The sequence below is a fragment of the Artemia sp. Qi Xiang Cuo genome, chromosome 11 (genome assembly GCF_049724085.1).
Source record: "Artemia sp. Qi Xiang Cuo chromosome 11, ASM4972408v1, whole genome shotgun sequence".
In the NCBI taxonomy this organism is placed as follows: Eukaryota; Metazoa; Arthropoda; class Branchiopoda; order Anostraca; family Artemiidae; genus Artemia; species Artemia sp. Qi Xiang Cuo.
Window position 1 is genome coordinate 9,493,865 of NC_142804.1, and position 25,910 is coordinate 9,519,774.

At 31.5% G+C, this 25,910-nt stretch overlaps 1 protein-coding gene across 1 annotated transcript in view; it reads left to right on the forward strand.

Moving 5' to 3' along the window:
• LOC148946606 (dedicator of cytokinesis protein 3-like) overlaps window positions 1–25,910 on the forward strand; it is a 218,343-nt gene that overhangs the window by 149,328 nt on the left and 43,105 nt on the right. Inside the window, exons 8-9 of the mRNA XM_089096363.1 lie at window positions 18,829–18,867; window positions 24,682–24,827. Of these exons, the coding sequence (XP_088952489.1) occupies window positions 18,829–18,867; window positions 24,682–24,827 (185 nt within the window). The remainder of the gene's footprint in view (window positions 1–18,828; window positions 18,868–24,681; window positions 24,828–25,910) is intronic.

A 25,910-nucleotide genomic window follows, 5' to 3' on the forward strand; every position in this document is an offset into this window, starting at 1 on the left:
AAATTTGTTTGAGAGGGTGATTTTGTGGCTTGATGCTAATTATCTTACCCTAAATTTTTCTAAGTCCAGTTTTTTTTTATTTTTTCGCGTGTTTCTCAGGTTTATACCCAGTTATCAGAAGTTCACCAGCCAAATGGAATAATTCATCGATCTAAAGACCGATATGTTCGTTTTTTGGCATTCTTGTTGATGAAAACATATCTTTCAACCGTTACATTGGTTTTATTAAAATAAAGATATTAAAGAGGCTAGGAGTATTATAAGGTAACTTAAACATACTTCTCCTGGATCAATTTTGAAAAACCTTTTTTACTGCTTGGTCCAACTTTACGTTTCTTACTGCCCAATTGGGTGGATGTCAACCTTTCCTTCATTGTTAAAACCACTTTCTAAGGTTTGCAATAAAGCTAGAAACCTCACTCAGGAAACTAATCGTTCATTAGTTATACCATTACTTGATCTTGAGTCACTATACATTCTTTCATGTGCATGTTTTACTTTTGCTCAGCTTCATGGTGACCTCCCCCGGCCCCTAAGTGTTCCGCTATCTTATACCTCAGATCAAAATTATTATAATCTTCGCAATATGACAAATCATGTTCAAGTTCCATTTACTCCTAGCATAAGGTCAGATTTTAATCCTATTGTTTGTCATATTGTTTGGAATAAGTTGCCTGAATCAGCTCGAGGGTGCCACTCATTCGGTTTGTTTAAAAAAAATGTTAAAAATTCTTTGGCTTCGTAGAATTTATTTTTATTTATGTTTTTTATTTATTTTTTTGATTCGATTTAATCGAATTAATTAATTTGGTTTAAGTAGAAGGGGGGTACCAGCCCCACGCGACACCCCTGCTGCCACCTACAACTTTTTTTACATAATTTATGTCTGTTTGTTGTCAGTGAGAATGGAAAAACAGTATTTTTGTCACTTGAAAAACATGAATTTTGTCACATTCATGGATGTTTTTATGGTTTTTGTCAGTGAGAATGAAAAAACAGGAACTTTCTCACATTTATGTCTGGTTTATGGTTTTTGTCAGTGAGAATGGAAAAACAGGAACTTTCTCACTTTCATGGATTATTGAGTCATTAATCAAATCGTTTCCGGGCAAGGTTAATTAATGTCTGACAGATGACGTCAAGTTAATTAATGTCTTTGATGTATTTCCAAAGAGAATGTTTCCGAGGAAAAGTTTAGATCACACATGACAGATGATGTCATGATTGATTGATTGACATGAAAGGGGAATTAATTTGTTGTTTCTAAAGAGAATTGATTTGACACGAAAGGGAATTAATTTGTTGTTTCTAAAGAGAACTGTCTCCAAGCGAATGTTTAGATCTTAGCTATGAAGAGATTGATTCACGAAAGGGTTTCCAAATAATTTGAAATGTATCAGCGCAGAGATGCCAAACAAAAGGAACACGCTGAAATTACGTTTAGGAATTATTTGGGCGAAACCGTTTCAGTCATTTTATGGAATTATTTCGGCGAAACAGTTAGAGACATTTTAAAAGATGTTTTAAAAGATGATTTTAGAAGAGGATTTGAGGGTGAAACTCTGTGATCGTTATAATACACAAGTTCCATTTGAACAGTGTTGTGAGGTCCTCTACCCAAACCCCAAAGGGTTCTAATCCCCCTACCCCAACCCCGAAGGAAGCCCCAAGTGCTCAATGGTCCCCCAAGCTCCCAAAGGGCCCCCGGACCCCCAAAGGCCCGCCCCCGGTCCCCAAAGGTCCCCCAGGCTCCCAAAGGGCCCCCGGACCCTCAAAGGGCCTCCCGGACCCCCAAAGGCCCTCCCCGGGCCCCCAAAGGCCCTCCGGGCACCCAAAGGGCCCCCGGACCCCCAAAGGCCCTCCCCAGACCCCCAAAGGCCCTCCCCGGGCCCCCAAAGGCCCTCTCACAGCCCCCAAAGGTCCACAGGGCTCCCAAAGGGCCACCCGGCCCTAAAGGGCCACCCAGGCCCCCCAAGGGTCCCCCGTACCCCCAAGACCCCAGCGCCCCCAATTTTTAATACTTTTTTATTGCTTTATTATATCTTTTCAGAACAAGTTATTTTCTTAATGTCCATCCTAAACCCATTTCACAAGTTGAAGTACCCATCCTTTTCACCCACAACTTTCCTATACTGATTTTTGAATGCTCCAACACCAAGCAGTACTTTTCAATGGCATTTCAGAACAGGTTCTTTTCTTAATGTCCCTCCTAAACCCATTTTACAAATTGAAGCACCCATCCTTTACACCCACAACTTTACTTTACACCTTTTTGAATGCTCCAACACCAAGCAATACTTTTCAAAGGGCATTTAGAACAAGTTCTTTTCATAATGACCGTCCTAAACCCATTTTACAAGTTGAAGTTCCCATCCTTTTCACCCACAACTTTACTTTACAGCTTTTTGAATGCCCAACACCAAGCAATACTTTTCAAAAGGCATTTCAGGACAAGTTATTTTCTTAGTGACCGTCCTAAACCCATTTTACAAATTGAAGTACCCATCCTTTTCACACGCAACTTAGTTATAGGTAAGAGTTTGAAGTTTTACCTTAGAGACTTAGCTTAGAGTTTTAGTTTGGTTTAGTTTTAGTTAAAAGTCTAGAGGTTTTTTTTTAGCTTATACTCTTAGCTTAGAGTTTTTGTTAGAGTTCTAGTTTAGTTTATTTTTAGTTAATATTTTAGAGTTTTTAGCTTAGAGTCGTAGCTTAGAGTTTTATTCAGAGTTATAATTTAGTTTAGTTTAGTTACAGTACAGAATTTAGAGTTTTAGCTTAGATTCATAGCTTATAATTTTACTTAAAGTTGTAGTTTGGTTAAGTTTTAGTTAAGAGTTTCGAGTTTTAGCTTAGTGTCTTAGCTTAGAGTTTTTGTTAGAGTTGAAGTTTAGTTTAATTTTAGTTAAGAATTTGATGTTTTACCTTTGAGTTTCAGTTAGAGTTCTAGTTTAGCTTACTTTTAGTTAAGAGTTTAGAGTTTTTAGATTAGAGTATAAGCTTAAATTTTTATTTTGTTTTTGTTTTATTTAAAATTTTATAGTTTTTTTTTGCTTATAGTCTCAGCTTAGAGTTTTTATTATATTTATAGTTTGTTTTAGTTTTAGTTAAGAGCTTAGAGTTTTTAACTTTTAGTCGTAGCATAGAGTATTATTCAGAGTTATATTTTATTTTATTTACAGTTCATGGATTATAGTTTTTAGATTATAGTCTTAGCTTATAATTTTACTTAAATTTTTAGTTTGGTTAAGTTTTAGTTACAATTTTCTAGTTTTTTTTAGATTAGAGTAATATCATAAAGTTTAAGTTAGAGTTCTATTTGATTTTTGTTGTAGTTAATATTATAGATTTTTAGATTATAGTACTATCTTATAGTTTTAGTTGTAGTTTTATATTAGTTTATATACTGTTAATAATTTATAGTTTTATATGAGATTAATAGCTTATAGTTTTACTTAAAGTTTTAGTTTGACTAAGTTTTAGTTAAGAGTTTCGAGTTTTAGCTTAGAGTCTTAGCTTAGAGTTTTTTGTTAGAGTTCTAGTTTAGTTTAATTTTAGTTAAGAGTTTGATGTTTTACCTTTGAGTTTCAGTTAGAGTTCTAGTTTAGTTTAGTTTTAGTTAAGAGTTTGGTGTTTTACCTTAGAGTCTTAGCTTAGAGTTCTAGTTTAGTTTAGTTTTACTTAAGAGTCTAGAGTTTTAGCTTACAGTCTCAGCTTAGAGTTTTTGTTAGAGCTCTATTTTATTTTAGTTTTAGTCAAGAGTTTAGTGTTTTGAGCTTAGAGTGTTATCTTAGTGTTTATGTTGAAGTTATATTTTATTTTTGTTATAGTTTAGAGTTTTAGAGTAGAGTCTTACCTAAGAGTTTTTGTTAGAGTTTAAGTTTATTGTAGTTTTATCCTAGACCTTAGTTTTTTTTTTGTTAGAGTTCTATTTTATTTTAATTTTAGTTCAGAGTTTGATTTTTTACCTTTGAGTTTCAGTTAGAGTTCTAGTTTAGTTTAGTTTTAGTTAAGAGTTTAGAGTTTACCATAGAGTCTTAGCTGAGAGTTTTAGTTAGAGTTCTAGTTTAGTTTTTGTTACAGTTCAAAATTTAGAGTTTTAGCTTAGAGTCATAGCTTATAATTTTACTTAAAGTTATAGTTTGGTTAAGTTTTAGTTAAGAGTTTAGAGTTTTTAGCTTAGAGTTTTTATTGAAGTTCTAGTTTAGTTTAGTTTTAGTTAATAGTTTAGAGTTTTAGCTTAGAGTCTCATCTTAGAGTTTTTGTTAGAGTTGAATTTTAGTTTAATTTTAGTTAAGAATTTGATGTTTTACCTTTGAGTTTCAGTTAGAGTTATAGTATAGTTTACTTTTAGTTTAGAGTTTACAATTTTTTATCTTAGAGTCTTAGATTAGAGTTTTAGTTAGAGTTCTAGTTTAGTTTTAGTTAAGAGTTTAGAATTTTAGCTTATAGTCTTAGCTTAGAGTTTTTGTTAGAGTTCTAGTTTATTTTAGTTTTGATTTCTAGTTTAGTTTACATATAGTTAATAGTTTTGAGTTTTACCTTATATACTTAGCATAGAGTTTTAGTTTAGTTTAGTTTTAGTTAAGAGTTTATAGTTTTTTAGCTTAGAGTCTTAGCTTAGAGTTTTTGTTAGAGTTCTAGTTTATTTTAGTTTTAGTTAAGAGTTTTGTGTTTTACCTTAGAGTCTTAGTTTAGAGTTTCAGTTAGAATTCTAGTCTATTTTAGTTTTAGTTAAGAGTTTAGAGTTTTTTAGCTTAGAGTCTTAGCTTAGAGTTTTTGCTAGATTTCTAGTTTATTTTAGTTTTAGTTAAGAGTTTAGAGTTTTTAGCTTAGAGTCTTAGCTTAGAGTTTTTTTTGAAGTTTTAGTTTATTTTAGTTTTATTTAATAGTTTAGAGTTTTAGCTTAGAGTCTTAGCTTATAGTTTTTGTTAGACTTGAAGTTTAGTTTAGTAATAGTTAGAAGTTTAGAGTTTTAGCTTAGAATCTTAGCTTAGAGTTTTTGTTAGAGTTCTAGTTTAGTTTATATATAGTTAATAGTTTGGATTTTTACCTTAGAGACTTAGCTTAGAGTTTTAGTTTAGTTTAGTTTTAGTTAAGAGTTTGGAGTTTTTAGATTAGAGTCTTAGCTTAGAGTTTTTGTTAGAGTTCTAGTTTAGTTTAGTTTTAGTTAAGAGTTTGTTGTTTTACCTTAGAGTCATATCTTAGACATTTAGTTAGAGTTCTAGTTTATTTTATTTTTAGTTATGATTTTAGAATTTTAGCTTAGAGTCTTAGCTTAGAGTTTTTGTTAGAGTTCTAGTTTAGTTTAGTTTTAGTTAAGAGTTTAGAGTTTTTAGCTTAGAGTCTTAGCATAGTTTTTGTCGAAGTTCTAGTTTAGTTTAGTAATAGTTAAGAGTTTAGAGTTTTAGCTTAGAGTCTTAGCTTAGAGTTTTTGTTAAAGTTGAAGTTTAGTTTATTAATAGTTAATAGTTTAGAGTTTTAGCTTAGAGTCTTAGCTTAGAGTTTTTGTTTAGGTTGAAGTTTAGTTTATTAATAGTTAAGAGTTTAGAGTTTTAGCTTAGAGTCTTAGCTTAGAGTTTTAGTTTAGTTTAGTTTTAGTTAAGAGTTTTTAGCATAGAGTCTTAGCTTAGAGTTTTTGTTAGAATTCTAGTTTTAGTTTATTTATAGTTAAGACTTTAGATTTTTTAGGTTATATTATCATCTTAGATTTCTATTTTATTTTAATTTTTTTTAAGATTTTATATTTTTACAACATATTATTATCTTATGGTTTTTTTAGATTTATATGGTATTTTAGTTTTATCTAGTATTTTATAGTTTTTTAGAATATATTATTAGCTTAGAGTTTTTTGTTTCATCTATAGCTTAGTTTAGAGTTTTAGCTTAGAATTGGAGTTTTAATTAGAGTTCTAGTTTAGTTTATTTTTATTTAAGAGTTTAGAGTTTTAGCTTAGAGTCTTAGCTTAGAGTTTTTGTTAGAGTCCTAGTTAAGTTTAGTTATAGTTAAGAGTTTGAAGTTTTTCCTTAGAGACTTAGCTTAGATTTTTAGTTAAGTTTAGTTTTACTTAAGAGTATAGAATTTTAGCTTAGAGTCTCAGCTTACAGTTTTTGTTAGAGTTCTAGTTTAGTTTAGTTTTAGTTAAGAGTTTAGTGTTTTTAGCTTAGAGTCTTAGTTTAGAGTTTTTGTTGAAGTTCTAGTTTAGTTTAGTTTTAGTTTAGAGTTTTAGCTTAGACTTAGAGTTTTAATTAGAGTTCTAGTTTATTTTAGTTTAGTTTTAGTTAAGAGTTAATTGTTTTTAGCTTAGAGTCTTAGTTTAGTTTTATTTAGAGTTCTAGTTTAATTTAGTTTTAGTTAAGAGTTTAGAGTTTTACCATAGAGTCTTAGATTAGAGTTTTATTTAGAGTTAAAGTTTAGTTTAGTTACAGTTAAGAATTTAGATTTTCAGCTTAGAGTCGTAGCTTAGAGTTTTACTTAAAGCTGTAGCTTGGTTAAGATTTAGTTAAGAGTCTCGAGTTTTAGCTGAGTCTTAGCTTACAGTTTTTGTTAGAGTTCTAGTTTAGCTTAGTTTTACTTAATAGTTTAGAGTTTTACCTTAGAGTCTTAGCTTAGAGTTTTTGTTAGAGTTCTAGTTTAGTTTAACTTTAGTTGAGAATTTGATGTTTCACCTTTGAGTTTCAGTTAGACTTCTAGTTTAGTTTACTTTTAGTTAAGAGTTTAGTGTTTTACCTTAGAGTCTTAGCATAGAGTTTTAGTTAGAGTTCTAGTTTAGTTTAGTTTTAGTTAAGAGTTTAGAATTTTTGCTTAGAGTCTTAGCTTAGAGTTTTTGTTATAGTTCTAGTTTAGTTTAATTTTATTTAAGAATTTGATGCTTTACCTTTGAGTTTCAGTTAGAGTTCTAGTTTAGTTTACTTTTAGTTAAGAGTTTAGTGTTTTAACCTAGAGTCTTAGCTTAGAGTTTTAGTTAGAGTTCTAGTCTAGTTTAGTTTTAGTTAAGAGTTTAGAATTTTAGCTTAGAGTCTTAGCTTAGAGTTTTTGTTAGAGTTCTAGTTTATTTTAGTTTTAGTTAAGAGTTTAGAGTTTTTGGCTTATAGTCCTTTGCTTAGAATTTTTGTTGAAGTTCTAGTTTATTGTAGGTTTAGTTAATAGTTTAGAGTCTTAGCTTAGAGTCGTAGCTTAGAGTTTTTGTTAGAGTTCCAGTTTAATTTAGATATAGTTAAGCGTCTGGAGTTTTACCATTGAGAATTAGCTTAGAGTTTTAGTTTAGTTTAGTTTTAGTTAAGAGTTTAGAGGTTGATCTTAGTCGTATCCTAGAGTTACAGTTGGAGTTGAAGTTTAGTTCATGGATAGTTAATAATTCAGAGTTTTTAGCTTAGAGTCATATTTTATAGTCTTTTTTAGAGTTTTTGTTTATTTTAATTAAGAGTTTAGATTTTTATCATGTTAAAATGGCTTATAGTTTTTTGTTGAATTTGTACTTTAGTTTATTTTTAGTTTAGAGTTTAGAGTTTTTTAGCTTAGAGTCCTAGCTTAGAGTTTTTGTTAGAGTTCTAGTTTAGTTTAGTTTTAGTTAAGAGTTTGGTGTTTTACCTTAGAGTTATAGCTTAGAGTTTTAGTTAGAGTTCTGGTTTATTTTAGTTTTAGTTAAGAGTTTAGAATTTTAGCTTAGAGTCTTAGCTTAGAGTTTTTGTTAGAGTTCTAGTTTAGCTTAGTTTTAGTTAAGATTTTAGATTTTTTAGATTAGAGTCGTACCTTAGAGTTTTTGTTGAAGTTCTAGTTTAGTTTAGTTTTAGTTAAGAGTTTATAGTTTTATCTTAGAGTCTTAGCTTAGAGTTTTTGTTAGAGTTTTAGTTTAGTTTAGTTTTAGTTAATAGTTTTGAGTTTTACCTTAAAGTCTTAGCTTAGAGTTTTAGTTAGGGTTGAAGTTTTGTTTAGTTTAGTTATAGTTAAGAGTTTATAGTTTTAGCTTAGAGTCTTAGCTTGGAGTTTTAGTTAGAGTTATTGTTTATTTTAGTTTTATTTAAGAGTTATAGCTTAGAGGTTTAGCCTAGAATCTTAGCTTAGAGATTTAGTTAGAGTTGAAGTTTAGTTTAAACTAGCATAACCACAAAATTACACAATATTGCATAGAAATACCAAAACCATAGGTTAGATTAGGTTAGGTTAGGTTAGAGGTTAGGTTTCTCCAGGTTTAAGTTAGGTAGATTAGGTTAGCTTATCATGAGCGCTCATGATAAGCCAACCTAATCTAACCTAACTTAAACGTGGAGAAACCTAACCTCTAACCTAACCTAACCTAATCTAACCGATGGTTTTGGTATTTCTATGCAATATTGTGTAAATTTGTGGTTATGCTAGTTTGAACTAAACTTCAACTCTAACTAAATCTCTAAGCTAAGATTCTAGGCTAAACCTCTAAGCTATAACTCTTAAGTAAAACTAAAATAAACAATAACTAACTAAAACTCCAAGCTAAGACTCTAAGCTAAAACTATAAACTCTTAACTATAACTAAACTAAACGAAACTTCAACCCTAACTAAAACTCTAATCTAAGACTTTAAGGTAAAACTCAAAACTCTTAACTAAAAATATAATAAAATAAAAATATAAAAAAAACTCTAATATAAGACTCTAAGCTAAAACTATAAACTCTTAACTAAAACTAAACTAAACTAGAGCTTCAACAAAAACTCTAAGCTAAGACTCTAAGCTAAAAACTCTAAACTCTTAACTAAAACTAATCTAAACTAGAATTCTAACAAAAACTCTAAGCTAAGACTCTAAGCTAAAATTCTAAACTCTTAACTAAAACTAAAATAAACCAGAACTCTAACTAAAACTCTAAGCTATAACTCTAAGGTAAAACACCAAACTCTTAAATAAAACTAAACTAAAATAGAACTCTAACAAAAACTCTAAGATAAGACTCTAAGCTAAAAAACTCTAAACTCTTAACTAAAACTAAACTAAACTAAAACTTCAACAAAAACTCTAAGCTATGATTCTATGATAAAACTCTAAACTCTTAAGTAAACTAAACTAGAACTCTAACAAAGACTCTAAACTAAGACTCTAAGCTAAAAACTCTGAAATCTTAACTATAACTAAACTAAACCTCAACTCTAACTATAACTCTAAGCTAAGACTAAGCTAAAACTCTAAACTCTTAACTAAAACTAAACTAAACTAAAACTCTACGCTAAGTCTCGAAGGTAAAACTCCAGACGCTTAACTATATCTAAAATAAACTAGAACTCTAACAAAAACTCTAAGCTACTACTCTAAGCTAAAACTCTAAACTATTAACTAAACCTAAACTAAACTAGAACTTCAACAAAAACTCTAAGCAAAGGACTCTAAGCCAAAAAATCTAAACTCTTAACTAAAACTAAAATAAACTATAACTCTAACAAAAACTCTAAGCTAAGAATCTAAGCTAAAATTCTAAATTCTTAACTAAAACTAAACTAAACGAGAACTCTAACTAGAACTCTGAGCAAAGACTCTAAGGTAAAACACTAAACTCTTCACTAAAAGTAAACTAAACTAGAACTCTAACTGAAACTTAAAGTTAAAATATCAAATTCTTAACTAAAATTGAACTAAAATAGAACTCTAACAAAAACTCTAAGCTAAGACTCTAAGCTAAAATTCTAAACTCTTAACTAAAACTAGACTAAACTAGAACTCTCACTAAAACTCTATTATAAGACACTAAGTTAAAACAGTAAACTCTTAACTAAAATTAAACTAAACTAGAAGTCTAATTGAAACTCAAAGGTGAAACACCAAATTCTCAACTAAATTTAAACTAAACTAGAACTCTAACAAAAACTCTAAGCTAAGACTCTAAGTTAAAACTCGAAACTCTTAAGTAAAACTACGCTAAACTAGAACTCTAACAAAAACTGTAAGCTAAGACTCAGCTAAAACTCGAGACTCTTAACTAAATCTTAACCAAGCTATAACTTTAAGTAAAACTTTGAGCTATGACTCTAAGCTAAAAATCCAAATTCTTTACTCTAACTAAACTAAACTTTAACTCTAACTAAAACTCTAAGCTAAGACTCTATGGTAAAACTCCAAACTCTTAATTAAAACTAAATTAAACTAGAACTCTAAATAAAACTAAGCTAAGACTCTAAGCTAAAAACTCTAAACTCTTAACTAAAACTAAACTAAACTAGAACTCTAATTAAAACTCTAAGTCTAAGCTAAAACTCTAGACTAAAACTAAACTAAACTAGAACTTAAACAAAAACTCTAAACTGAGACTATAAGCTAAAAACACTTAACTCTTAACTAAAACTAAACTAAAGTAAAACTCTAACAAAAACTCTAAGCTGAGACTCTAAGCTAAAATTCTATACTCTTAAGTAAAACTAAACTTAACTAAAACTCTAAGCTAAGTCTCTAAGGTAAAACTTCAAACTCTTAACTATAACTAAACTTAACTAGGACTCTAACAAAAACTCTAAGCTAAGACTCTAAGCTAAAACTCTAAACTCTTAACTAAAACTAAACTAAGCTAGAACTCTAATTAAAACTCCAAGTCTAAGCTAAAACTCTAAACTAAACTAGAACTGAAACAAAAAACTCTAAAATAAGACTATAAGCTAAAAAACTCTAAACTATTAAATAAAACTAAACTAAACAAGAATTCTAAAAAACCCTAACCTAAGACTCTATGTTAAAACTCTAAACTATTAAAAAAAATGAAACTAAACTAAAAATCTAAGCTAAGAATATAACATAAAAACTATAAAGTCTTAAATATAAATAAAATAAACTATAACTCTAAAAAAAAATCTAATCTAATACTCTAAGCTAAAAACTCTAAACTCTTAACTAAAACTAAACTAAAGTAAAACTCTAAGCTAAGACTCAAAGCTAAAACTCTAAACTCTTAACTATTACTAAACTAAACTTCAACTTTAACAAAAACTCTAAGATAATACTCTAAGCAAAATCTCTAAACTCTTAACTATTACTAAACTAAACTTCAACTTTAACAAAAACTCTAAGCTAAGACTCTAAGCTAAAACTCTAAACTCTTAACTATTACTAAACTAAACTAGAACTTCGACAAAAACTATGCTAAGACTCTAAGCTAAAAACTCTAAACTCTTAACTAAAACTAAACTAAACTACAACTCTAACAAAAACTCTAAGCTAAGACTCTAAGATAAAATTCTAAACTCATAACTAAAACTAAACTAAACTAGAACTCTAACTAAATGTCTAAGCTATTACTCTAAGTTAAAACACCAAACTCTTAACTAAAACTAAAGTAAACTAGAACTCTAATCTAAGTCTCTAAGTTAAAACTCAAAACTCTTAACTATATCTAGACTAAACTAGAACTCTAACAAAAACTCTAAGCTAAGACTCTAAGCTAAAACTCTAAACTCTTAACTATTACTAAACTAAACTTGAAATCTAACAAAAACTATAAGCTAAGACTCTAATCTAAAACTTTAAACTATTAACTAAAACTAAAACTTCAACAAAAACTCTAAGCTAAGACTCTAAGCTAAAAACTCTAAACTCTTAACTAAAACTAAAATAAACTATAACTCTAACAAAAACTCTAAGCTGAGACTCTAAGCTAAAAACTCTAAACTCTTAACTAAAACTAAACTAAACTAGAACTATAACTAAAACTCTAAACTAAGACTCTAAGGTAAAACACCAAACTCTTAACTGAAACTAAACTAAACTAGAGCTCTAACAAAAAACTCTAAGCTAAGACTCTAAGCTAAAAAACTCTAAAACTCTTAGCTAAGTCTCTAAGGTAAAACTCCAAACTCTTAACTAAATGCAAACTAAACTAGAACTCAAAACTAAAATAAACTAGAAATCTAACAAAAACTCTAAGCTAAGACTCTAAGCTAAAATTCTAAACTCTTAACTAAAACTAAACTAGAACTCTAACTAAAACTCTAGGCTAAGACTCTAAGCTAAAAAATTGTAAACTCTAAACTAAAAGTAAACTGAAACTCAAAGGTAAAACATCAAATTCTTAACTAAAATTAAACTAAACTTCAACTCTAACAAAAACTCTAAGCTAAGACTCTAAGCTAAAACTCTAAACTATTAACTAAAACTAAACTAAACTAGAACTTCAACAAATATTCTAAGCTAAAAACTCTAAACTCTTAAATAAAACTTAACCAAACTATAACTTTAAGTAAAATTATAAGCTATGACTCTAAGCTAAAACTCTAAATTCTGAACTGTAACAAAAACTAAACTAAACTAGAACTCTCACTTAAACTCTAATCTAAGACTATATGGTAAACTCTAAACTCTGAACTAAAACTAAACTAAACTAGAACTTTAACTGAAACTCAAAGGTAAAAAACAAACTCTTAACTAAAATTAAAAAAAACTAGAACTCTGACAAAAAAAACTCTAAACTCTTAACTAAAATTAAACTAAACTTCAACTCTAACAAAAACTCTAAGCTAAGACTCTAACCTAAAACTCTAAACTAAAAATAAAATATACTATAACTTCAACAAAAAATCTAAGCTAAGACTCTAAGCTAAAAACACTAAACTCTTGACTAAAACTAAAATAAACTAGAACTCCAACAAAAACTCTAAGCTGAGACTCTAAGATAAAACTCTAAACTCTTAAGTAAAACTAAACTAAACTAGAACTCTAAGATAAGACTCTAAGGTAAAACACCAAACTATTAACTAAAACTAAACTAAACTATAACTCTAACTGAAACTCATTGGTAAAACATCAAACTCTTAACTAAAATTAAACTAAACTAGAACTCTAACAAAAAAACTCTAAGCTAAGACTCTAAGCTAAAACTCGAAACTCTTAACTAAAACTTAGTCAAACTAAAACTTTAAGTAAAACTAATCTAAACTGAAACTCAAAGGTAAAACATCAAATTCTTAACTAAAATTAAACTAAACTTCAACTCTAACAAAAACTCTAAGCTAAGACTCTAAGCTAAAACTCTAAACTATTAACTAAAACTAAACTAAACTAGAACTTCAACAAAAATTCTAAGCTAAAAACTCTAAACTCTTAACTAAAACTTAACCAAACTATAACTTTAAGTAAAACTCTAAGCTATGACTCTAAGCTAAAACTCTAAATTCTGAACTGTAACTAAAACTAAACTAAACTAGAACTCTCACTAAAACTCTCAGATAAGACTCTATGGTAAACTCTAAACTCTTAACTAAAACTAAACTAAACTAGAACTCTAACTGAAACTCAAAGGTAAAAAACAAACTCTTAACTAAAATTAAACAAAACTAGAACTCTAACAAAAAAACTCTAAACTCTTAACTAAAACTAAACTAAACTTCAACTCTAACAAAAACTCTAAGCTAAGACTCTAAGCTAAAACTCAAAACTAAAACAAAACTATAATACAACTTCAACATAAACTCTAAGCTAAGACTCTAAGCTAAAAACACTAAACTCTTGACTAAAACTAAAATAAACTATAACTATAACAAAAACTCTAAGCTGAGACTCTAAGCTAAAACACTAAACTCTTTAGTAAAAGTAAACTAAACTAGAACTCTAAGATAAGACTCTAAGGTAAAACACCAAACTCTTAACTAAAACTAAACTAAACTAGAACTCTAACTCAAACTCATAGGTAAAACATCAAACTCTTAACTAAAATTAAAATAAACTAGAACTCTAACAAAAAACTCTAAGCTAAGACTCTAAGCTAAAACTCGAAACTCTTAACTAAAACTTAGTCAAACTAAAACTTTAATTAAAACTCTAATCTATAACTCTAAGCTAAAATTCTAAATTCTTAACTATAACTAAACTAAACTTCAACTCTAACTAAAATTCTAAGCTAAGACTCTAAGGTAAAACTCTAAACTCTTAACTAAAACTAAACTAAACTAGAACTCTAACAAAAACTCTGAGCTAAGACTCTAAGCTGAAACTCGAAACTCTTAACTAAAACTTAACCAAACTACAACTTTAAGTAAAATTATAAGCTATGACTCTAATCTAAAACTCTAAATTCTGAACTGTAACTAAACTAAACTAGAACTCTAAATAAAACTCTAAGCTAAGACTCTAAGCTAAAAACTCTAAACTCTTAACTAAAACTAAACTAAACTAGAACTCTAACAAAATCTCTAAGCTAAGACTCTAAGCAAAAAAAACTCTAAAATCTTAACTAAATCTAAACCAAACTGAAACTTTAAGCTAAGACTCTAAGCTTAAAACTCTAAACTCTTAAATAAAACTAAACTAAACTAGAACTCTAACTGAAACTCAAAGGTAAAACATCAAATTCTTAACTAAAATAAACTAAACTTCAACTCTAACAAAAACTCTAAGCTAAGACTCTAAGCTAAAACTCTAAACTATTAACTAAAACTTAACCAAACTACAACTTTAAGTAAAACTCTAAGCTATGACTCTAAGCTAAAACTCTAAATTCTAAACTGTAACTAAACTAAACTAAAGTAGAACTCTGAATAAAACTCTAAGCTACGACTCTAAGCTAAAAACTCTAAACTCTTAACTAAAACTAAACTAGAACTCTAACAAAAACTCAAAGCTAAGACTCTAAGCTAAAAAAAAACTCTAAAATTTTAAGTAAAACTAAACCAAACTAAAACTTTAAGCTAAGACTCTAAGCTAAAAACTCTAATTTCTTAACTAAAATAAAACAATACTAGAACACTAACAAAAACTCTAAGCTAATATTCTAAGCTAAAAAAAAAACCTCTAGACTTTTATATAAAACTAAACCAAACTAAAACTAAAAGATAAGTCTCTATGTTGAAACTTCAAAATAATAACTATAACTAAGTTGTGGGTGTAAAGGATGGGTACTTCAATTTGTAAAATGGGTTTAGGACGGTCACTAAGAAAAGAACTTGCTCTGAAATTCCTTTTGAAAAGTATTACTTGGTGTTGGGCATTCACAAAGCTGTGAAGTAAAGTTTTGGGTGAAAAGGATGGGAACTTCAACTTGTAAAATGGGTTTAGGATGGTCATTATGAAAAGAACTTGTTCTGAAATGCCCTTTGAAAAGTATTGCTTGGTGTTGGAGCATTCAAAAAGCTGTAAAGTAAAGTTGTGGGTGTAAAGGATGGGTGCTTCAATTTATAAAATGGGTTTAGGAGGGACATTAAGAAAAGAACTTGTTCTGAAATGCCATTGAAAAGTATTGCTTGGTGTTGGAGCATTCAAAAATCAGTATAGTAAAGTTGTGGGTGAAAAGGATGGGTACTTCAACTTGTAAAATGCGTTTAGGATGGACATTAAGAAAATAACTTGTTCTGAAAAGATATAATAAAGCCATAAAAAGTATTAAAAAATGGGGGCTCAGGGGTCTTTGGGGCGCCGGGGGTCCTTTGGGGGTCTGGGGGCCCTTTAGGGCCGGGTGGCCCTTTGAGAGCCCTGTGGACCTTTGGGGGCTGGGGGAGGGCCTTTGGGGGCCCGGGGAGGGCCTTTGGGGGTCTGGGGAGGGCCTTTAGGGGTCCGGGGGCCCTTTGGGAGCCCGGTGGTCTTTTGGGAGCCTGGTGGGCCTTTGGGGGCCCGGGGAGGGCCTTTGGGGGTCCGGAGGGCCCTTTGGGGGTCGGGGGGCCCTTTGGGAGCCTGGGGGACCTTTGGGGACCGGGGAGGGCCTTTGGGGGTCTGGGGGCCCTTTGGGAGCCCGGTGGACCTTTGGAGACCGGGTGAGGGCCTTTGGGGGTCCAGGGGGCCCTTTGGGAGCCCGGTGGTCTTTTGGGAGTCCGATGGGCCTTTGGGGGTCCGGGGGGCCCTTTGGGGGTCCGGGGGCCCTTTGGGAGCCTGGAGGACCTTTGGGGACCGGGGGAGGGCCTTTGGGGGTCCGGGGGCCCTTTGAGAGCTTGGGGGACCTTTGAGCACCGGGGGCTTCCTTCGGGGTTGGGGTAGGGGGATTGGAACCCTTTGGGGTTGGGGTAGAGGACCTCACAACACTGTTCAAATGGAACTTGTTTATTATAACGACCACAGAGTTTTACCCTCAAATCCTCTTCTAAAATCATCTTTTAAATCATCTTTTAAATCATCTTTCAAAATGTCTCTAACTGTTTCGCCGAAATAATTCCATAAAATGACTGAAACGGTTTCGCCCAAATAATCCCTAAACGTAATTTCAGCGTGTTCCTTTTGTTTGGCATCTCTGCGCTGATACATTTCAAATTATTTGGGAACCCTTTCGTGAATCAATCTCTTCATCGCTAAGATCTAAACATTCGCTTGGAGACAGTTCTCTTTAGAAACAACAAATTAATTCCCTTTCGTGTCAAATCAATTCTCTTTAGAAACAACAAATTAATTCCCCTTTCATGTCAATCAATCAATCATGACATCATCTGTCATGTGTGATCTAAACTTTGCCTCGGAAACATTCTCTTTGGAAATACATCAAAGATTTTAATTAACTTAGACGTCATCTGTCAGACATTAATTATCCTTGCCCGGAAACAATTTGATTAATGACTCAATAATCCATGAAAGTGAGAAAGTTCCTGTTTTTCATTCTCACTGACAAAAACCATAAACCAGACATAAATGTGAGAAAGTTCCTGTTTTTTAATTCTCACTGACAAAAACCATAAAAACATCCATGAATGTGACAAAATTCATGTTTTTCAAGTGACAAAAATACTGTTTTTCCATTCTCACTGACAACAAACAGACATAAATTATGTAAAAAAAGTTGTAGGTGGCAGCAGGGGTGTCGCGTGGGGCTGGTACCCCCCTTTCTACTGGTTTATTTATTCTATTTTTTCCTATAGTTTTATTTTATCTATATTTTCTTTTCTTCTCCTTTTGCTCTTATGTCTGTGAGTAAGTGATCATTTTAAATGTTGTTTTGCCTTTCATCTCTGAGTAAGCAACTCATTTGTCTTCCCCCTTCTTTACAGGCCAAAGAGCCTTTGGGGGAATAATAACATGTAATATTATATGTGTATCTAATGAAGAATAAATCTCATCTTATCTCATTCAACTTGCCCCTTTTCAACTCAAACTCCATTCAACTCAATTCTTGTTAACTCAACCCCTGTTTAACTCTCATGTAAAAAAAATTGACTATTTGTATATACAAATTCCGATTTCATTTAAGTACATATACCTATGTCGCTACTGAAAAAACAATTTCAATTTTATCAAGAGTAAAACTATAAATACAGACATAACTTTTTGTGTGTTTTACGATTTTTTGGCAACTTGAAGTTTATTTTCTAGGATGATAATGGATTGCATAAAAGTATTCAATGTTCAAATTGATTCTACATTCGACCGCCCATTCTGCTTGTTATTTTGAATTTCTGCCAGTCTGAAAGGAATTTTACAAAAAAAACAAGTCTGTGACAAAAAGGGAGGTGTTGTAAAAAAGTCTGATAGATTATGATCATTGTCTGTGGCGAAAGGATCAAAGACGCCAAGGGGCTGCGTACTGTATGTGGTAGATGAACACGACATTTCTGCCCCGAGCATTTTTAGGGTTCTGCCCTCTTGGCTTCATGGTGACCTCCCCCGGCCCCTAAGTGTTCCGCTATCTTTTACCTCTGATCAAAATAATTATAATCTTCGCAATATGACAAATCATGTTCAAGTTCCATTTACTGCTTGCATAAGGTCAGATTTTAATCCTCTAATGGCGTGTCATATTGTTTGGAATAAGTTGCCTGAATCAGCTCGAGGGTGCCACTCGTTCCGTTTGTTTAAAAAAATTGTTAAAAATTCTTAGGCTTCATAGATGTTATTTTTATTTATGTTTTTATTTTATTTATTTTTTATTTAATTTTTTTAGTCTATTTAATCTAATTAATTAATTTAGTTTATTTATTCTATTTTTTCTATAGTTTTCATTTTATCTGTATTTTCTTTTCTTCTCCTTCGTATGTGATTACTCACGTGATCATTTTAAATTTTCTTTCGTTTTTCATCTCTGAGTAAGCAATTCATATGTTTCCCCCTTTGTACAGGCCAATGAGCCTTTGGGGGAATAATAACATGTAATATTGTATGTGTATCTAATGAAGAATAAAACTTGTCTTATCTCTTATCTTATCTTATCAATCTTGGTGCTGTCCTCCAGTATGACGGACCTTTGCCACTCCCGCTTGAAGCACACAATACTTTATTATTGGTTAAAATATTTCCTTGGGGCGTGGTTTAAACTGGAGGTTGGAGTGGGTTCGGCCCTTTCCCCATCACATTGAAATCTAGATGTTTTAGTTCTTGTTGCATATTCGCATTTAGCTATTATGTGCTTTATGGAGAAATATATGCTAACATGAGCAATTTGACTTCTTCAACTTTCTTCTAACCCCATTTATTGATTAATATTTAACTGTATATTTTTTAATTTAGTAATATAATTATGAATCAATAACGTGAGGAGGGGGACAATTTCTTTTCCTAAATTTTTTTGCCATCCTTCCCCCTATCGCCTTCTTTTGTTATTTGAATTGACGAATACATTTTTTTTTGTATTGGAAAAAACAACAAAATCGCCCTCCTGGATTTTTATATGTATATTTTGCCCCCCCCCCTCCCCTCCTATATCATGGGGAATTGACGCAATCTGTCGCTCTCTCTTGACTCTACGGATCTGAAATTGCAACTATCAGGCAAAAATCTGCAGGAGGAATCTTTCTCGTTTTTTTACTCCATTTTTAAAATTCTAACATAAAACTTTGTTTTGGTGACAACGACACAACTTGTGCGAGCTTTATTGTTATTCCTCCTCTTTTATCCATGAAATATTTGAAATAGTCTTTGTATCGTTAATCTGGAGGATATTATTTTAGAATAATGTTTTCATTTTTTTTTCAGCATTTAACGGCAAATGAACCAATTATAGAGGCTGATACAGTAAGTATTTTTCTTTTTTCTGATACTTCATGGGAGGATTTTTTTCTGAAGCTTTCTGTGGTTGATTCAACAGTTCATAACTTTTGAATGATATTTATTGTTTTTCATTCATTATTTTGAAAATTATGCCTACTGATATGTCTTAAACTTCGACAAGTTGAAGACATTATTTTCAGTTTTGTTGGCCTAGTGTAGAAATGCAATAGAAATTACGAGAAGGACTCGGATTGCAATTAAATTCGACTTAATTCAATTTTACCTACCTTCTCCTCCCCCGCAAAAGGCACATTTAGAACAAATTTCAATAGTTACATTTAAAATTATCATATTTCCTGCTCTATCTAATGGTGTGAGTCTAGGATACTCCTCAAAATCCGGCTCAAATGAGGGAGAACGAGCCATATAGATTTACATACCCATCAGCACTATACCCTCTAATATTCCCTGAAATTGCATGATTTTCATCTCTAATTACACCTCTGATTGATTTAACAATACTGGTCAAATAACACGCCCACAGTGAACTTTTTTATATGTGATTTTACTACTCCTATCATAGAACCAACTTTATTCACAGTATGAAGTGATTTGCGATCGCGATTCCAATCGATTGAATTCAAATTTATCTATATCTCCTCACCCCCCCCCCCTCCCCGCCAAAAAAAAAACTCAAAATGCTGCTCCTCAAAATCCAACTTGGATGAATGAACACTTTCGTCATAACTGCACATATCATTAGTACTGTAACCTTTAGTTTTCACTAGAATGGCACAAGTTTCACCTCTAACGCTCTTAAAAAATTAAACCACAGGTTAATTTAACCATACTGACCAAATAACGCGACCGCATTAAACTAATTTACCATAAATTGTACCATTGTTTCATTTTTACCAATCCTGCCGTCGAACTACTAATTTATCACAATCTGAAGTAATTCGCGATCATGATCAAATTTGATTTGATTCTGTAGTATCCCCCCCCCCACTAAACAAATAAAATAAAATGGTGCTCCCCAGAATTCCCTTCGGATGAGTGAACATATGCTTCATAGGTTCGCATATTCTTCGGCATTATAGTCGTCAATATTCATTAGAATAGCACAATTTTCACCTCTAACGCTTTTGAGAAATTAAACCACTGATTAATTTAACAAAATGGACAAATAACGTTGCACCCAATAACGTTTCACCCAATGCGCAAATAATGTTGCAATGGACAAATAACGTGAACTATTTTGCCAAAGATCTTGGAGATCTTGGAATTGTTCAAAATGTAGTAGTCTGAAGCCATCCAAATTCTGATGTATTCACGATTGGATTATAAAAGATTAGGTACTTGTGTATTATACGCGACTCACTCAAGTTTATGCTGTGTAAAACTCGTGAACAAATCGGTTTCTTCGTTACTTTAGAAACAAATTTAGGCTGTATTTTTGCACATTAGGGGTGGGAGGGGGGGGGCAGTAAGCATAGTGGGTCTGTACGCAAAATGTGTTAAGTACATTATTCTGCATATTATGAAGTAAGAATTGTTTTCTTAATTTAAACTGTCCAAATACTTAACCCCTACCCCTAATGTGCAAATACATAGCCCAAATTATAGATTTACCATCTATTCTGTCACTTGTTTTTGTCTTGTCTCATGCTAAGCTGAACGAAAATAACGAAGAAACCGGTTTGTTCTCGAGTTTTACACAGCGTAAACGTGAGTGAGTTGCGTATAAATACACGAGTGCTAGAGATAATAAGCATATTAAGAACTCAAAATACGGAACGCCACATGTTGAAAAAGAACGTTTGATTTAAGCGCTGTAAATGGTTTATAATTGCAAAGAGGACCGTTTTGACATGTGCGATACGCCATGCTCAGGAAGACTAGTGGTCTTTGATAATGGCTGTCAAGCGTCCTAGTGGAGGATGATGTATATTAGTCAAGCCGGGGGATTTGAGGATATGATGAATACGCCATGCTCAGGAAGACTAGCGGTCTTTGATAATGGCTGTCAAGCGCCCTAGTGGAGGATGATGTATATTAGTCAAGCCGGGGGAGTTTAGGATATGATGAATTCCGATCAGCCAACCATGACACTACGCGACGGTTGATTGGTATTTAGGCTCATCTGTTAGCCTCAAGCGGAGAAGCATGTCAGAGATGTTCGTTTTGCTGCTGATCTGATTCAGTCATTTGTTTTTGAATGCTGAAGTTTTATCAAGATGTAAAACAAGGTTTTAAACACGTTCAAGAACCATTGGTCTATTCTTAATTTTACAATATTTTGAATTTCAAAATTAGGTTTTTGAGTTTCATTTCACTCTTTGCTTCGTTATTAGAGTAAATTTCATTAAACCTATAAATTCAGGGATTGCTAGCATGCATGGCAAAGCATATAATCTAATTACAAGAATTGATAGCAGTAACAGTTAATCTATAACAAGAATAAAATCTGATTGTTTCATGTCATTTTTCCCGACCTGTTTATTTACTTTTTTTCTTTTTTTTTGTTGCCCTCCCTTTTTCTACCTGATATTACGGCACCTCACTAATCTGTTCCATAGGGCCCTACATCGCTCATTTACCCCGTGAATCTTCTCAGTTTTTTTTATCTGAAAAATGTAGGGGTGGGTGGGTAAGCCTCAAAAAAAAAAATCCCAGTCAGGGTCAGAAATATGAAAAAAATTTATTGCCAGTAGTGCAACATTTGTTCTGAATGTTACAGAATTTGAACTTGGTGTGCATTTGTGGACTTGTAAGAAAGGGGGTGCACATTTTCCTGGGCTCCTGATAGTTGAATTTCTGTTTTCCTCCTCCCACTCCTTTAAAACTCTATCAAAAGTTTCCCTCTGACAAAGAAACAACCCCAATAAATCGGATTGGGGTTACAAGATGGGAAACAGAAACAGCGAGCGAATCTTCTGCTTTTATATCTGGAAATCAATAATAACTACCGCAAGATCTTTCAATGGGTTTTCCAACGTTTTGACTATTTGTTAGAGAGCCCGTGATCCCCCTTTCCCCCTGAAAAAAAAACAACATTGTGTGCCCCCTGGAAATTAAAGCTACTCTTCTAAAGTGCTTTCAGATCTTCGAAGGGTCCATCCAAAGCCGGTATTTTGGATAAATTTGATAAAATGAAAGTTTAAGTTTCATTTTTATGTGTTCCTTATCCCTGTTTTGAAGATTGGAATAACAATGCAATTTGCATCAGTATTAGTTGAAGTGCCCAGACACCTTGCCACACAAATATGGTGTCATTATTTTTGCAATATTGATATTACGGTTCCCTCCAGGAGTAATATTGCAAAAAGTTTATCTATTCTTTTTTGTTTTTTCATTGGCTAAGGTGTCATTGCTTTTGTTTGCCATTGTAAGAAGTGTCATTGTTTTTTTTCCTGTCATCCAAAGATAATTTCTTAAACCACATTGGACTGAAATCAAATAAAGAAAGAAAAACGAGCAAAATTGGGGTTTTTATAGGCCAAATGAAGATACTGAAAAAACAAAGCGAATTTTTCGAGAGGACAAACGCCTCTCTTCTTCAGCGCGAAACGAAACGATGTATCAATAAAAGCCAAAAATTAAAAGAATTAAAACCAAATACCTAACAACCATAAAAGTGAGTTATTCGCCAATATCCGCGATTTGAACAAAATCCAAAAAATATGATCTGCCATCGACGGATACTAGCGAACAACTGAACAAAGGAAAGGAATCAATTCATTCACTCGAAAAACACCACGAACCAGCAATTAAATCAGTTGGAAAACTATGTCATTTGATTTTGGATTTTAATTAAGGCATTTCTTGCAGACACCCTTTGAGACCTAAGGGGTTGTTCACGTGTTTGATTAGATGACTGAGAAAGTGGTTCAAGGTTTATTTCAGGGATCACTAAAGTATCGGCTTCTCTTTTGAGAAAACCGAAATATGACTCATTTATTCTTAAATCACCGGAATCTCTGTTTAAAGCTAGACCTAAATGTTGGTATTTATAAATTTCAACAGCTTCTCTGTAGTGCTGGACAATACCCTTATCATTCGAAATAAGACTAGCTTGATTAAACAAAATAGTATGGTCTGGTTTTTCAAAAATGTGCTCTGCAAGGGCAGAGTCAAAATTTTCCGTTTTTTTCCGCTTTTTAAGTGTATTATTAATTGAGCTAGAATGCTGAGTTAATCTATCTGTTAGTTTGCTCGTTTTTCTTTCTTTATGTGTCATCCAAAAAAACTAACATTTGTTTGTTTATTTGAAAACTTGAAAAATGCGTTAAATATCTCTTTGGAAGAATTTTCTTAGAAGGGAGAAGCGTTGCAGCAAAGCCCTTTTTTTCTGTTTGAGTTCTATTTTAGAAATTTTAATTTTGGGCGTGTTTGGACTACAAAGTCTGGTGCCGCATCCTTAACCTTAATTTTGTGCGCATATATTCAAAATTTTATATCTGTAAATGCCTTTGCTTTTTATTCAAAATTTTTGCCTGTGCTACTCCAGTTGAAAAATTTTGATTTCCAGTTAAAAAATGCCTTTGCTTTGCCTTTGCTTATAATGCCTTTCCTTTCGATTGAAAGTTTCATATCTGTAAATGCTATGCCTTTGCCTGGAGAGACGTGGCCCATGGTTTAATCCCAACTACTGCAGGGTCAACGCAAGTACCATTCTAGTTGAAAAGCACAATTGATCGATAGATAGATGTATAGATATATTATATATATATATATATATATATATATATATATATATATATATATATATATATATATATATATATATATATATATATATATATATATATATATATATATATATATATATATATATATATATATATATATATATATATATATATATAGATGTATAGACTGATAGATGTATAGATAGATAGATCTGTAGATAGATAGGTGTATAGATATATAAATAGATAGATGTATAGATAGATAGATGTACAGACATATAGATGTACAGACATATAGATGTATAGACATATAGATATATGGATGTATAGATAGATCGATGTATAGATAGATAGATGTATAGATAGATATATTATAGATAGATAGATGTATAGATAGGTAAGTGTATATATAGATAGATGTATAGATATATAGTTGTATAGATAGATAGATGCATAGATAGATAGATATATATATATATATAGATGTATAGATATATAGATGTATAGATAGATAGATAGATGTATAGATAGATAGATGTATAGATAGATAGATATATAGATAGATGTATAGACAGATAAATGTATACTTATTTAGTAAATATATAACTATAACTTCTGTTTAGGTGGATGTACCCAGGAAAGAACCCTCCTTCCAATGCCTAAAAGAGTGCATTTCAATGCCCAAATTGTCTAACTTTCCATGATCCTTTCAAGTAAATATTAAAAGAGTTATGACGGAAGGGGGGAGCAGTTAATGTCTCATCAAATCTCTTATAGACTAAGCCTAAATAAGGGTGCTGCGGGATGATACGTCCCTTCTTATTGCATACAAGTTTTTATGAAATTATTTTAAATGCTACATATGTTTTCTTTTTATTGTGACTACCATTTGCCAGAAGCATATTAATTTTTTCTCACCTATGATATATATTTGAATACTTCTGGAGACTTTAATCAATAGATTCAATAAATATAATAAAGATGTAATTTAAAATATATTTATATTTATAAATAGATAAGTATATAATTATAACTTCTGTTTAGGTTGATGCACCCAAGAAAGAGCTATATGTATAGATAGATAGATGTATAGATAGATAGATAGATGTATAGATATATAATATATATAATTATAACCTCTATTTAGGTTGATGCACCCAAGAAAGAGCCGTTGGCTTCTCCATTGACAAATTTGCTTCTAATGACAGCAGTTCGTCATTTCGGTTTGACGATTGGTGAAGATATTGAAATGTACCTGCAGCTTTATGATATTACCTTGGGAAAATATATAAGGTAATCTGTTATTAACCAATATTTGACATTTCTTGCTGCGCCTACCTTTTGTCAGTATTTAATTAATTTTTTTTGCTACTATGTATTTTTAAATGTTTTTTATTTTTAAACAACTAGAATTATTTCAATTTCATCAGAAGTTATTAGTTGCCTTTTTTTATGTTCTAGATAAGATAAGAGATAAGATATTTATTTCAAGAAATTCCTATCATTAGCCCCGAAGGGCCGAATTCGCATTTCGCAGTCATAAGACAAAAAAAAATCATGAAAAAAGCACAACAACTGAAAAACTGGGAAACAATGCCAAAAACAATAATATCAGAACGGCAAAACGATTGATTAGTCAAACTGACAGACTTCTAGAGATTAAGGCCTTCCTATACTCCATTTCCCTGAAACCTGTAGAGCTTGACAATTTGTCTTATTATTTTTTATACTTGCACAAATTTTGCACACTTTTATTGCCACTTGCACACTTTTATGCCACTTTTATTGATGTTTTTACTTCAAAATGTTTTACTTTTCTCTCTCCTACGAAAGGTTGTTTGTTTGTAGCTGATTGAGGAATTTTCTTAATTACTCTTAATGTAAAATATTATTTCGAAAACAAATTTATGGGAATATCGAAAAATAGCCTGAAACCCCCCTAGAAATAGCCTCGGATCAAAACAAGAAATACTTTTTTGGAATCACCATGGCCGAAAGCATTAGGAAAAAAGGAAATAAAATTTGTTGGATGGGTAAGATTGATTTGACTTCATCTGTTTCTATTTTTCCACTGCTAGTGGGGCACAGGAACACCATCGAGAGCAGTTTAAGGGCTCATTTTAAGGGACTTTGTTATATCTACGTACTTTTGCTATTTAACCAAACGTAATGTTAAAAATAAAATAAAATTTGTGACAATAGAAGTGCATTACCTTTGTGTGATTAGTTTTAGTATAGAAATACTTTAGTCTCTAAGCCCAAAACTTGCGAACTAAAATTGCATTCAGAATTTTCACTGCATGCAGTTGAAATTAGCAAAGGTGTTTTCCACTAAACGGAAGCCAAAATCAAACTGGAATATCCCTAACGGTATGC